This window comes from Siniperca chuatsi, linkage group LG4 (genome assembly GCF_020085105.1).
Source record: "Siniperca chuatsi isolate FFG_IHB_CAS linkage group LG4, ASM2008510v1, whole genome shotgun sequence".
Lineage (NCBI taxonomy): Eukaryota > Metazoa > Chordata > Actinopteri > Centrarchiformes > Sinipercidae > Siniperca > Siniperca chuatsi.
This window is the reverse complement of record NC_058045.1, coordinates 8,785,617-8,801,459: the sequence shown is the minus strand read 5'-3', so window position 1 is coordinate 8,801,459 and position 15,843 is coordinate 8,785,617. Positions and strand designations below refer to the sequence as shown.

The 15,843-nt window shown below is 39.7% G+C and overlaps 1 protein-coding gene across 5 annotated transcripts in view; it reads left to right on the top strand.

Annotated features, from left to right (window-relative positions):
* The window catches only part of LOC122874993 (zinc finger protein aebp2-like), a 56,123-nt gene that overhangs the window by 22,754 nt on the left and 17,526 nt on the right, over positions 1-15,843 (top strand). For 2 of the 5 annotated variants that reach the window (XM_044193650.1, XM_044193651.1), the window contains exon 9: positions 923-2,561. The exons of 2 other annotated variants lie outside the window; for them this stretch is intronic. In XM_044193650.1, the coding sequence (XP_044049585.1) occupies positions 923-929 (7 nt within the window). In that variant the 3' untranslated portion in view covers positions 930-2,561. Of the gene's footprint in view, positions 1-922; positions 2,562-15,843 lie in introns of those variants that run through there. One more of the 5 variants, XR_006377720.1, reaches the window with a different exon arrangement.

Here is a 15,843-nt window from a genome sequence, read left to right as displayed (position 1 = left end):
TTTCAAGTGGATCACATACTGTATTGTGTAGACATTACACATATATAAGAATAGAAAAGTCTAATGCTAGCAACTATTATATTTGAACTACAGAAGTTTGTTCATGCATACAAGTGACTGAATTAAAAACTTCTTGAGTAAATTAAATCAAGGTTTTTTGATTTTTCAGTTGTTTTTTTTCAAATTTTGTTTTCTTGAAAATTCAGTTTTGAATTAAATTGTTAAATGTATTTTTAATAAGGGCAGTATTGGCATAGTTTGCAGCAATGGCGTAGTTACAGATGAACAGAAAGGGTAGGCTGATGAATAAAAGAGTATCTTTTCTCAACATTGGTGCACAGCTTTTGAAGTTCTCAGTAATGTTGGTCTGTCTATGCAGACAACACAGGGATGCCGCCTTATTCTTGCTTGATAACTCAACTGCTACATCTAAAGTGTAGTATTGCACACATTTCAAATCATATTTCATATTCTTTTTGCTATAATGTAGATCAAATTATGCTAATTCCTTAATGGTATGGTAATGTTTGTACATCCGTAGTATTATCCGTGGCTCTGGGTCTCCTGTGGTGAAACATCATCACTGAAGATTACTTATCGCCCACAGTTTCATGGTTCTTATGTACCGTGAAGCCAGTTAATTGGGAAATGGGCCATTTTGGAGCCATGACCCTTGGCATTCCCTAGTCTCACTCAAACATGAGGTCATATTTGGACGTTGTTCATTATTCCATTAATAGACCTCAGTAGTTCAGTGTAGCAAAGGTTCTAAAATACAGTGTAATGTGTCTGCAAAGGAAGTCATCTCAATGTCTGAACATCCAGGATAAAGCCCATTTCTCATACTGTAATCTCTCTCATGATGCCTTAAGAACAACTCATTCTCTCCCTCTCTGTCTTTCTCTCCTGTCTTTGTGGGCAGCCTGTAAGGAGTCATCTGTGGACTTGATACTTAAGGGGAAATGCTTGCTCATAGGAGGTTTATCTTTATGGGATGGGACGCTCTTCATCTGTCTCTTCTGAACGGGAGTGAAGTGGCGATAAAAGGAAGTGAAACATTGGCTATGCTGCAGTTCTCCTTTTTTCCCTCTTCAATTTTGTATATCTGAAACAACTGTTGTAGCCAAGTGTGGTGTAAAATGAGACTAACAATTTTTAAAAAGTTTGTGTTCATCAAAATCTTAAATGAATGTTGTTTTTTTTTAACAAGCACCAAACTGAAAATCCTCTTAATATCCAATGGTGTTTAAAAAAAAAAAAAAAACTGTTGTGTAACCTTGTCAGAAAATACAGCATATTTTATAACCGTTTTGTGTAAAATATTTATGCAGATTTGTAACTTATTTTTATACCATGAAAATGCTGGTGTTCTGTGGATTTTTGTGAAGGATTTGAATAGAACCGTATTTACTGTGATAATCTATGTTAACTGTCACTTGTAGGGATATTTGGAAATTTCTAGTTGTAATTACATTGTACATGACAGAAGTCTTAACAGATTATCTTATTTATACTTACTGAATGCAGTACTTTTACCCGTATGTATGACATTAAAGTGTGAGGTTGTGCCAGTCATGTCGAACTTGACAATGCAGTGCAAACTGTTACAGGAGCAATAACTCAGTAGTTAAGCACCCTACCATGTAGCTCTTCATTTTACCCAGTCTGTACATAGTACAGCATAGAAATGACTCGACATTTCAGCACACAGTGTTAATCACAGCAACTTAAAGGGTAATTCCGATATTTTTAAATCTGGGTCCTATTTGTACATATTTTGGGGGGCAGTAGCTCAGCCCATAAGGACTTGGCTTGGGGACCGGAGGGTGGCCGGTTAGAGTCCAGCATGGACGAGTCGATATGGAGGTGGACAGGTAGCTGGAGAGGTGCCATTTCACCTCCAGGGCACTCCCGAGGTGCCCTTGAGCAAGGCACCTAACCCCTAACCGCTCAGGGTGCTGCGCTGTGGCGACCCATCACTCTGACATCTCTCCACATCAATTGCTTGTATAGATTTCTCGTGTGTGTGTGTAATAAAGTACTAATCAGAGTGTAAAGATGAATTTCCCCCAAGGGGGATTCGTAAAGTAATTTTTCAAAGTTTTGGAATTGGTCCAGTAGATCGCCTCAGCCGGCAGCCGCAAAACAGGCTGCAAAGGCTGCAATGCAATCCTTTGGGGCAACTGCGCCTGTCAAAAGTACAGCCACTAAGAGTAAGATCCTTTTTGTTTAAATAGAAACAGAGGTCTTGCTCAAGAAGAAATCTTGCTCTGAAATCTCGCGAGAGGCGAGTTGTTACAGGAAGAAGACGGTGGAAACGTGAGTCAGTAAGTCATGTTACGCTGTATTAAAATAGGGCCCAGGTTTAAAAATACCTGAATTACCCTTCAACCCCCACCTCCTCTCCCCCAAGTAACATGAACTGTTTATCATAGATATGATCAATTTACATTACCGCTATTTAAGCACTCAAAAATTGTTAAAAAAGGTGTGTTTTCTACTGTATGCTGCCCCTGTTAGAATTGGAATACTGTGTTTGTAATAAAAGGGGGGAAAAGACAGATGTTGACGATGCAAGTTTTTTTTGTCCAGATGAGGATGAAAGGTGTTGGAATGGCAGAAAGGAGCAATGAATCCATTGTGGTATGAATATGAGTTCCTTATGTGTGCATTGGAGGGATTGGCTGGGTTATTGGCGTCCATTAGCAGAACAGCTTCGGGAGCATGCTGTGGAGCAGCTAATGACTGGGCCAGCAGGGCAGAGCCCCTGCTGGCCTCAGCTGTTAGTGAACATGCCTGCAGAGAAAACTGAGTTCAGGGAGAGGTCTGCTACAATATGACTGTCCTGCTCCTCAATATCTCATGCACGTACAAGCTCACACATACAAAATTCATGGGGATTTAGGACTCCAGCATGTGATATAATGAGGCCTTCAGGTGTTCCATTCTTTTGTGAGGTAAAAGCACTGAAAGTTTTTTGGCACTCTGTTTTCGTGGGTTCTTGGATCAACTAACTTAATTAACTAAAAAATATTCTGGTTAATTTCAGCTGTTTTTATTTTGCTGCTTTTGCTACCTCCTTTTTTTTTTTTTTGCTGCTTGTCTGACAAAGTTGAGCCAGCCATTATATCTGAAACCGTCTTTTGAATGCTGTTATCACTTGTTGTCAAAACTTTAATACTCCAAACTGTGAGCAAAATAATGTCAGTTAAAATGCATACCAGTACGTGAGCCATAAAGATGATGAAAGAAAAAAGTTGTCCAGTGTCTTTGCATGTCCAACAAGCCATGTAGCAGCACCATTAGGCCAGTGTAACTTTTTAAACACTTTTACATATTGCCATATTTTTAACCTTTTCATTCTAAGTTGCTTTGGTCATTGCATTCAGTCTATAGTCAAAAATGTATTTCTATTGCTTCTACAGAACTAATTCAATCATATGTGAAAGAAAGGTACATTGGGATGCCTTCATTGTGACTTCTACAGGGTTGGCTTTTAGAGGGTTGTCATACTTAAAACCATTTAGCAGTTTGACTTCATGAACTGATGTTATATTGGTTCAGTCAGATTTTGCTGTATTGGTTTGAAGATGGACATTTAAACTGACTGTAAAGTTCATAACTGTTCAGAAAATATTGAAGCTTAAAGGTTATAGTAAGTCCCATTTATCCTATTTTAATTGTTTAAAAGTGCATTTAACATCCACTTATTTTTGCTCGCTGTTTGGTAAGTACAGTTTAGGACTCACAGGATCGCAGATTTAAAGCCATCGGTGAGCAGGAAGTTCTCAATGATAAGCATGTACCGTGAGATTAGAGTGCACACATTATTTGCAATTATTCAGTTGCTCATGAGTCACAGTACAAGACAGTTGAATAGACCTATTAGTTTCTTGTAGCAGTGAACAAATAACATTCCCACAGTTCTGTCGACAACACTCACCAAATTAATAGCAGACAGTTCGGCTGTGACGAAGTTGGAGTCGAGGTTACAAACAGGAAGTGGGCCAAATCTGCAGTGCTTTTTCCAAAAATGATCAATATTGTTCAGTAGGAAGACTGGCCCCTTTTGCACATGTTTGCAATGTACTTTGCTTGATGTGCTCTTACCTTAAGATCTCCCATTTACAGTGAAATTTACCTTTACCTTAGTGAACTGCCCTAATTTTTTCAGGATTGTCAAGCATTAACAGAAGCAGTGTTGTTGACAGCCCTGGTTAAAATTTTCATTTTATCCAGCCTGTGTATGTTGATCTGGCCTTGTGTCTAGCAAAGTACTTTATTTGTTGCTTTTGTTACCTTGAAGATTTCTGTTACTAGTTACTCTAAAAATACTTATTTTATTATGAATTACTTGAATGTGCCCTGACAATCCATGAGTGCCCATACAAAACTACAGACATTTATTTATTTATTTCATGGTTTTATTATTTTTATATACCATAACCTTGATCTGGAAACCTTAAATTTGATACGTATTATTGTAAATCACTTTATGACATTCACATTCTCATACAATATCCAACTATAGAAGCATTTCAAGGTCTAATAATCCCTGTCCTTGGATTGAGTATCCATGTTTCTTTAATGTCTTTTTTTCTCTTTGGCACATTGTATTTCCAGCATTTCCCTCAAGTGATTATGAAGGATGTTTTGAATAAAACAATAGCACATTGTTACCAAGGTTTGTCCGAACCATGACTTAAGAAGTGACATCAGTTGGAGCGAACAGAATGATTGATAGAAAGACTGGCAGGCAGATTTAGAAAGCAGACAGCAGCTCTGCCTGCAGAACCTAATCCTGCCTCAGCCAGTCCGTGAAGGAAACGCTAGGATGCTACCCTGAAGTGACGTCTGTTAACTCAACCCATGAGATGACTTTCCCTCCTTCATCTTCTCTTTCTCCAAACACCCAGTGTTATGCCAATCCCTTCGCCTCTATCTCCAATGGAAAATCCTAGACAAACAGTTTTTGTTTTGGATTAATCACAACATGTTTGCAGATGTGAATTATTGATGTCACATTCTTTAATATTGATCTAAGTTACACCAGCAATGGAAGCACATTCTGTACTGTGGCATGTGAACCTCATTAAGCCGGTCCATTAGTCATGTGTGACACTGTATCTATAAGTGTTGTCCATTGGTTCTGTAGTCCAACTGCTCATACCTGGAACTCTTCCATCGTCTGCAGCTCTGCTTACACTTGGTCCTGAATCATCCATCTGAGTTTCTCATTGTGCACAAAATCTTCCCTTTGCTTTGGCTACATGCACCGCTGTCTCAGTAAAGAATGAAGGCATTACATCAAGAACAAAAGCGATGAGCTGCTGCTCTAAATCCTGGACTGGAATTGTTTTTCCTCACTGTTTTACATATTTCAGAGAAAGAAATGCTAGGAAAGAAGTAGGACTTGTTCAGTTAGGGGTATTATTTTAGGGAGTGATTAATTATTGTGACACATTAAAGTCTATAAATAGTCTTTAATGTTAGGAGCAGTGGTCATCAGACTTCCTTTTCATCAACAACATCTAGCTTTGGAAATAGTAATTGTAAAAATAACAATCAAAGAAATCATATAACACGAACATGGCAGTTTCACATGCAACAGTGTGACTACAGCCCATATAAGGGACTCATGCAGCGAGCTGGAGCAAGTACTGTTGAAACATGCTGTATATCTGCAAAAAAGAGGACATGGGCATATTAGTTGCAAGAGTATTTGTAAACTGCCTAACTCTACCTTTTGCTGATGTTGTTTTAACTGGGTTTCCATCATGTATCTGATTCTACAGCAAGAAGCCCTAATGGTCTTTTTATTGGGTGGCCTATGTTTTCCTTTCAAGTCTATTTGAGATGCTGCTAGTCTGTGTTTTGACATAGCTGTCCATCCATAGATTCATCTCCTTGTATTATTCATTCTAATGGGTTATTCATTTGTTTAAGCTTTGTGCACAAATATATTTTGACAGCTTTGGGCCCTTCTATTAGTGCAGAGTGCATGGAGAAACGGTCAATAATCTATCCTTAAGTGGCCCTGACTGTTGACCCCTCCTGTCAACACAAGGACCTGATCCTGTCTAAACATCTTCCATCTGGGGAAGCCAATCAATCCTTAGTGGTTGTCTCTTGCTTGCTAGCCACCAGGTTACAGTGCACGGATATCCCTTACTTTGGTTTATCTCAGATTTTGTGGAGCTCAGGAATTTTTCTGTCCTCAGCATGGAGCAATATGACCAAAACAAGGTGGGAGGAACTGTTGCTGCAGTGTTTGGCAAGTTATTTGAACAGTCAGATAGTGAATCTCAACTGACTATCAAATGACCACAATGTGCCATGACTTAAGGATGCCCAGAATGTGTGAGTGTGTGTGACAGTTAACGCGCACTCATGTATTAATATTTGGGACAAACAATCAGCAGCTGTAGTATCACATTTTCTGTAGTTAATATTACAGTGGGATAAACAATATGAACCATATGACCGAGTACATTTAAACCCGCAACAAGCTCTGCTGCTGGTGACTCTGCAAAACAGAAAAAAATCTTAAAAATACAGGCTTAACACGTACAGGCTGATTGCTACTTTGGTGTTTTATTGAATATAAATTATGTGTTTAGATATAAAAACAAGGTCAGAGGTAAATTTAAGGAGAGGGTTACATAGTCTATTGAGATGTAGCAAATCAGCAAGATCTTCTATGTTGAGCTTTTATGTTACCTGGGAGTGGTCTATCAATAGTAGTATATTCAATTACAGTGTTAGTGTGCTGATTATGTGTACATTGTATATTATAAAAGGAATAGTTCAACATTTGGGGGAATACACTTATTTGCATTCTTGCCAAGACTTGGATGAGAAGATTGATACCACTATCATGTCTGTGCATTAGGTATGGAGCAAGGAGGCAATTAGCTTAGCTTAGCATAAAGACTGAAAGCAAGGGGAAACAGCTAGTCTGGCTCTCTCCCCCTACCAGCACCTCGAAAGCACATTGTGTCTCCTTTACTTAATCCTTACACAAACAGAAATGTAAAAACAGTTTAGGAGGAGTTACTTGCTGTAAATATTTCTTGGCAAACAACAGCCGGATGCAGTGACTTCTCAGTCTTGTCGTTACAGTGTGGCCGGTGAAAATGTTGCACAGACGTACAGTGTGGACAGATAAACTGTTGTTTGTCAAGAAAGAGTTACACCACGTAACTCCCTTTAAAGGCACAAATTGTAGTTTTTACACTACTGTTAGTACACAGATTAAACAAGATACATTGTGTTGATTAGTGACCTTCAGAGTTGTTGGTAGGCATTTTTAAGCTTTGGAGTGAGGCAGGCTGGTTGTTTTCCTCTGCTTCCAGTCTTTATGCTAAGCTAGGCTAATCGCCTCCTGGCTCACACTTCGCACAGACAAAGTGGTTTAAATCTTTTTATCTATCTCTTGGAAAGAACCTGAATAAGTGTATTTCCCAAAATGTCAAACTGTCAGTATCCATAAGTACTGTAGACTGTCCAGGCCCAAACGGTTGCTCCCTTAGTACAGTCAGTCCAATAGACTCAGCTGACATCAAGCAAATATCACAACATGTCAGTGTGTTGAGGTTATGTAAGTCGTCATTACAGTTGACCTGCAAGCAACGGGAAGGCCTGGATTAATGAGTTATTGTCAAGCTCCTTTGTGCTTGCCCAAGACTCATTCACTGCTGTTTCAACATTCAGGCTCTGCCACAGTGTCGAATGGCCCTTTGGCCATTTACCAAGCAACACGCGCCCTCTCCACTCTCCCATCAGGGTGAGCAGCTGAACAATAGTACTAGCTTTTATTTATAGATGATAGTATTTCATCAGATCCACAGCGTGTTATCAGCACTGGAGGAAAAAAAGCAACAATGGGGAGTGGAAGAAACACAATATACAGTATATGATTGGGGTGTTATGTGTTTCCTATTTCAGCTCAGAGTAATGTTCTGTGGATTTGTTGTAAAAATGTCTTCATATAGGGAGGGAGGATATGGTAGGATTAGATTCTGCAGAGATAAAACTGTACGACCTCCCGCTGGTGATCATCATACAACAAATAATCACCAATATAAACATAAACCAATTATACTCCGCTTCCAGACTAGCATTCATTTATGTTTCTGACCTCTGCTAATGATTTATGTTTCTGATATTTATTTATTCTTATTTATTTATCTGTAAATCAAGTTTTTACAGTTTACATGAGAAATGTTTTATATCCTCAAGATTTATTTCGGTTTACAGCTGAGGATACACAATTTTGTGAAAAAAATAGAGTGTAAACTGATTTTAGGAGCCTGTGTGTCTACATTCTTGACTCCTGGCCAGCATCAGCATATTTGATTCCAGACAGCACTTAACTTGTCTCAGTTTTGACACCGCATCTTAATTGTGGCAGGTTGACGTGCTGATTCATGAGGGTCAAGGAAAGTGGATGGGACGATAGTGATTGCAGCATGCTGTGCACTGATGACAGATGCAGAAATAAATGGTTAGGGCTGTTTTCTGTGTTCTGAATTCAGGCCTTGGGGAGAACCAATTAGTGAAGGCACATTAGCCATGCCTAGCATCAGCTTCCCTTCTACATCATGTGAAATAGAATATGTCTATCTCAATCCTTTAGGTATTGTGCCATAACATTTCTCGTACATATGTCTCTGGAGAATGGAGGTTGTGTATGAGGTTGCCATATGGGAATAATGCCATGCTTCTTGTCTTCCGTTTAACCAATTCCTTCATGTCAGATTGCTTGAGATCATCCTCAGCCTCTGACAGAATGAAAACTACTTTCTCTATGACAAAGCGGACACACGAGAGAGATCAGTGGAGTAATTGGGGTTTGCTGGTTGTGTTGAGTTTCTTCTTCTATCTGAGTTGGACCCCCTTTTTCTCTGATGATTAAATACATTTGTCCTTAAAATGTGATTGGCCTGCTACATCTCCTCTTGCAACCTCCCATTTTCCAGGCTTCAGCGATCTGTCAGAATTGCCGTCCAGCATTCTGTGTGGTCTCTCTCTGTCTATAGTTTACTGTAGTTTACTCATTTCAATGCAGTGAGGAAAACTGCAAAGAACAGTACATAGGTGAGACTAAACAGCCACTTCACAAAAGACTTTATCAGCACAGACGACACGCTAACTCAGGATTGCAGAGTGCCGTGCATTTGCATCTAAAAGCTACAAACCACACATTTGAAGATAGCGAGGTGGAGATTCTAAGTAGAGAGAAGAGTTGGTTTAAACGGGGTGTCAAGGAAGCCATGTTTGTGAAAAAAGAAAACCCCTCTTTGAACAGAAATGGTGGTCTGAGATTCAATCTGCCACAGTTTGCCACAGTGTATTAGCACCTTGGTCACGCCAATCACATGCTAATCAGGTACTTAACAGTGATGAGGGAGGTACAGCCAGAAAACAATAGGCCTGATTACTGAATGCTGGGCCGTCATGGAAACAATTAGGTCAGTTTCAGGTGAAACTAGCTAATCAACAGATACTCAGGTATATTCCTTCCTGAGGGCAGGGTTTATGTAACACAGAGTAGCTTAAATTTCTGAGTTCTTGTTCCATTTTTTCACAATTGAGAATGACTTCTGGATGGGAGCCGAAACGTCTTGATTCTGAAAACAGTGTCCAGATGACTACGACTGAAACCTTTTCTACGATAGAACACTCCTGGACGAATGAGGGACTACACCGTCTCTCTGTCTATCTATATCTCTCACCCTCTTTCCATCCCCTCCTCCCTTCATTATCTTCTTACGATATTGAGCATTAGGCTCTGACAGCTACAACTCTATTTCCTCCTCACATTAGGCAATATCTTAGAGTTAGATGAAAACCCATCAATCCCTTAAAGATTTTATATGATGTGTGTGATTTACCGAGTGTGTGAATTGCGGCATTATTTTATGCCAGCATGTTTCTTTGGTTACACAGCAGTGTGCCATGTATGCATCACAGTGTATGTTGACACATTGTTGTCATGTACACAATAAACAAAGCTTAAGATATGGTGCCAGTAGGTAATGTTATGGATCTAGTTTGTGCATAAGTGATACAGCTCTAATGAGAATAGTTTATTTAAAGCTAAATATCTCTGAGCTACTCTTTAAATAGTCTGTGTAACAAATACTTTCAAGCAAACCTTTATGTTGGCAATGTAACCCTAGAGACTACATGTACAACTTTTGTCTACATTTATAAGCACACAAGATGTTACAGTTATATTTCCTTGCAGAAATTAGACAAAGGACCGGCACACTGTACCGTTGGCTCTCAATAAATTGAATTTAATAGCGCAACATTGCAATCTCAGAGAGGTCGTCGTCGTGTCAAGTAAACATCACAGAGCAGAACAGTCTATATATACACAAACCCACTCAGTCAGGTGGTTGTGATCTGCATAATTAATAATCTGCTCCAAGATAAAACCAATCAGAGCAGCACTAGACAACACTGTCTGATTCACTAATAGAAGAAATAAAAAGAAATATTGTATGAAAATACATATACTATCTAATGCATCACAAATTCAGTAAAATGCATAAATTATCCAAAAAGGATCAATTCTCATAGAAAGCACTACATAAAAAGAAAAATATAGTAAATAGAGAAAAAAGAGAAATATAGTAATGATAATATACTAGTCACAAATAAATAAAAAGCAAAATGACAAGTACTAAACAAGCAATGGGCCAACATTACTACCTACTTCATGGGAAAATTATATCAACACATGTTTAATGTTGGGACAGACAGTCAAAATGTAACCATCTTACAATCAATAAAAGAAAAAAAATGAGTTCTGTTAATCAAACTCTGCTGGCCACCATCATATCTCGTGCAAATGAAACTGTTGAGCTGAGCTTGTTAGATCCGGCTGACTTGCAAAGCTAGAGTTTAACTGCCTGCTCAGGTCAGAGTTATTAATGCAGTGACCAATCTCTCCCTCACACACACACACACACAGAAGGAATGGGCATGTCACACTAACTCTGGCATGGATGCTACCTCTTTCATCTAAGGCCCGGCCCATCGCTCTGAATGGGCTCCCCAACGCCAGCTACATTGCCTGATATGGAAATAACTAGTGACTGTAAAACTGTTGGTGTGTGTGAGAGGATGCTTGTGTCTTTTTAAACCATCAAACTAGCCTTGTGTACAAAAAATAGTCTTGTCTGTGCAGCGCTTTTAAAGGTAGGATCACGAAGCCCTCGACAACATGAGAGCAGCTCTGTTGCCAAGTAGTCTATATCTTTCCAAGAACGGCTGGGAGGGTTTTGTACTTGTCAGAGTTAGCAGTGTTTGCACACAGGTAATAGCTAACACAACCATTAGCTGTATCCTCCAGATAACATCATGAGACTCAGCTCTTCTTATATTAAAGATGTTTCCTTGAACACAACATCAAAAGATATCTAATCTCTGATGACAAAGCTGTAAATTCTGAGCACTATTTTACTCTGCTTTGAGCTGACACATTGCCGATACAAGCCCGACATGGAGCTTTTAATGGACTGTCCTTACTGTTCAATGTTGCCTTTCCTGTCTAAATCTGCTTTCTAGGACTATATGTCAAGTTTTTTAGTTGTTATTGGTCCCACTTGTGTGGTAAATCACAGTTAGCGAAACAATAGTTTAGCATGCAGACAGAAAAATGGAGGCTTGTATAAATACCTGAACAGGATTAATGTTGTCTATCTGTCAGTTTTGTTTTGGTCAGTGCATTTTCAATCCAAAGGGAGCGACTAATCAGATTGCAGATTCCAGTTCAAAATATAAATATTGACGTCATGTTTGCTCTTTTAATGAATCCCGATGTAGGACACAACCAGTGAACATTTAATGGAAAACTTATATTTGAACTGTTTCCATGTCTACACTCTCCCATCATCATGTCATTGTTGTTCAGATGATCTAACCTTAACCTCACGATTAGATACATGACATCCGCACATAGCAGCAGTGGCTAAAGGCATGATGACAAGCTGCCTCCTGCTCTCAGAGAGACTGAAGGAAGACATTGATGATAAGGGCTGAGCACAAAGCGCTGTGATGTGTCTTTGTGCTGCAGTTGGGGATGACACGTGGAGAGGGGCAGCCTCCTGCCTCTCAGGGCTCCTTTGGCCTGTGTATAATTGATGAGTGGAGTGAATAAGAGATAAGTTTGTGACTGTCAGCCAGCCTGATGGGGATGGACAGAGCTCAAGTTTGGCTCTCCTCATCTGGCTGATGATGACAATGATGGTGATGATGATGCCTGTGTTTCTTCCACAACACTGTACTGGGCTCTGCCTAGGCTGTGCATCACCATTATCGTCAATGTTAGCTCTTCTGGATGGCAACACAAAAATAGAGGGGATGTGCCAGAAAACAAGAAGCATGGAGAGGAGAAAGAGACGAGAGGCTGGGTTAGTGTGTGGGGGGAGACAAAGAGTGCAAGAATGGAAGTTAGATGAAAGGAGGGCACAGGAGAGGAGTGGGGGAGAGGACGACCGAAACAGCTAGAGAGTGGAGAAAATCACTTAAATAGAAATGATGACATGCAGATCAGACTTAGAGGGGGATTTGGTTGGAGAACAAATAAGTCGTTAGAGTCAGAAAGTCTGAAATGATGGATTTGAGCAGCTGTAAATGATTCTGCAACATATTGTATGTAGCATGAATTGTGCCTGGTGCAATAAATCTTTGGTAAAAGCAGTTCTAGCCTATAAACTGAACATGCAATAAATTAAAAACCAAAATTATTCTCACCTATATTTCTTTCTATTCATAATCATACCATCTTCAATCTCCTCCCATTTATCTCTAAGGAAATAGAGGCAGTTTGGGGAGGGAATATCAGGGACTTAGATGATTAAGGTAGGTCTTGTAGGTATGAAATGTTAGGACAGCAGTGTGCTGCCATGGTATGAATACATTACCAGGGTCGTCCCTGAATCATTTTCAATCTGTGTCCCCATTTTAATATTCCATTCGGCCATTCCGAGACAACAATTTACATATCAATGTGTTCCTTCAGAGAGGAATTACCAACAGAAATTGGACTTGTTACAGATTTGATGGAAAGAACCGTTTTACAAATGGCTCATGAAAGGAATGCATTTTCTCACTCCCTGACATGAATAAGTTTTTACTGTAGTGTCCAGAGATAGCTCAGCTATGTACAAAGTTGCTACAATGTAGTTTCAGGACAAAACTGTAAGCATTGACCTGGCTTTGAGAGGTGAATAATTCCCTACTGCAGTTAATGAGGCTAACATTGTAAGATGTGATCTATGCATCATTTTGAGCATATAGGTATTTAAATATTTGAACATGTTAAAAAAAATACATCCACATATAGATGCTGGTTTGCTACATAATATGAAAAACTAACTTTTGAACAGATAGAATCTTGCAATTTCAAGGTCATTATTCCTTTTATCAGTGCCAGATGGGCCATCATGAGCTAAAACAATCTTGTAAGGGATCAGATGTTGACTGTTTTTTCTTTCTTTCTGTAATCCACATTTTACAGAAGACAACAATAAACACTGCAAAATAAAAATTTCATAACGGCTGCAATTTATTCTCAAAGTACAGTATAATCTGCTACAAGTAGGATATGCAAATTAAGAATTTCATTTACATGTATCAATTGTGGAGAAAAAACATCACTATCACCACATTCAGTACCTCTAAAGTATAGAAGTAAGTAAATTCTTACTTCTTAACTCCAGGGATACTGTTCTGTAAGGGACGCTGACCTCTGACCAAGTGAAGAGAATTGCCTTACAGCATCTGATGATGTATTATATCATTATTTCTTTTTTAAGATTGTTTTTTTGGGCTTTTTGCCTTTGTTTGATAGGAACAGCTTAAGAGAGACAGGAAAGGCAGGAGAGAGGGAGGGGATGACATGCAGCAAAGGGCTGAATTCGAACACTGGCCGCTGCAGTAAGGACTCAGCCTTGGTACATGGGGCACGCACTCTGCCTGGTGAGCTACTGGGGTGCCCCATAATCGACATTTCTATCCTTTACAAATTCTTTAATTTGTAACGTTTTGCTGCACTAGCAGTGGGTCCTAATTATGGTGGTACTGGTCAGTCAGTCTGTCAATATGTAGATCCATCCACCACTATTGTATCTTTACATCTTTACTGGCAATGCATTGCTATGAAATTTTGTATGGATATCCATGGTCCCCAGAGAATGATTCTGGATTATTTTTATGACTCCCCTGAATTATCAAGTGAGAATCACTCCTTGTCCAACAATTTGGTCCATTAATAAAAGGGGCCTCAAAAACAAATTTTCAAATGTCCATGAAATTTGCTGTGGATATTTATGGTCCTCCATTCACTGAGCTTTCCCTCTATAGTGCCATCTTCACAAAAAACTTTAGAATTTTAATCTTTTTTCTTCACACAGTAATTCACTTTCCACGGATATCTGATTTTAGAGGAAGACTCATCAAAAGATTTTTCTATTGCTCAAAGACCGCAGTGTACATGCATATATAATTTCTAGCTGTCTGTCTGCGCCATCCTTTGAAAATGAAATGGAGACATGCTATGGGAATCCGCTGGTTTAGTGGATAGCTGTGGTGGTGCCATGGAGAAAGAAAGTCTTTACACAACCGCTGGGACAGGGTGACTGACATTTCTGCTAATGCCATCACATGAACCGTGCTATTTCAATGAAGACATGGACAGATGCCACCCTGTGCTCACACCACTGTGACCACACAGGAAACTCCATGTCTCTCTGTGTTTTCAAGTGAAAGCCTGTGGAGGTAAATTTATAGCCATCTATGGAAGTACACTGCCTCCTTAAATGTCACATGCTGAATTCTTTAAATGATCAATCAGTGTGGGTGATAGCACAGAGGAAATGCAGGTGAGTACAGTATATGCTTGGACATTGCGTGGCTGCACCAAACATCACGTGGTGAAGCTTTTATATGTTGTATTTTACAGCTTCAAATGAATCTCAGACATGGTCCGCTTTTACAGCACTCCTTGTAGTCTGAGGGGAGCAGGCACTTGCAGAGCTCAAGGACTCTTTCAGCTCTCTGATAGACTGTACTCTCCTCTACTTTGTGTCTTTTGGGGGAAGGTGTTAGTTGGATATGAAGCAGACGAGTAGGCAAGCAGTGTAGCGAGGGGAGCCGTGAGTTTCAGCTGAGTCCAGCGTTTTTCTCTCCGCTCGCTGATGGCTCCCAGATGTTTTTTAAAGCAGCCGCTCTCTCTACATTTGCTCTCTTTCTACCCCCCCCCCTGTGTGTCTCTCTCTCCTTTCACATATTCTGCCCCCTCCTTCTGCCTGTCCTTCCAATTTTCCTTCTCTTCAGGGATCACACCCTTCACAAAAGTGCCCGCTTCACCTTGTCTGATCGTAATCACCCCTCGTCAAATAAACAGTCGTTCTCCACACTTGTTCTCTTTATTTCTCTTTTGCTTCTCCCTTTCTCCCTCCTCTGTCTTTGCTCTCTTTGCCTCCTTTCTCTCTCCCTCATCCTTCATCACTCATCACTCGTCTGGTCTGATGTAGGGAAATGGCATTCTGTTTCTCCTATAATATACGGGACCATGTTATGTTTTTGCAGTGTTTCACCACAGAACCAACTGGCTTCACCATCAAATGCATTGCCCATGCAAAATTCATGTGATTCTAATGCACACTAGCACTAGTAAGATTCATTCATCAGCTCACCAGGAGTCCAAAACATGGCAGACAATGACTTCAGCTATTGTGTTTCAGTACTTTGGTTCAAGTACAGAAATAGCAGTTGTGCTTGACGTGTGAGTGCTGTATAAAAGCACCTTTCCTCATGCAGGAATTA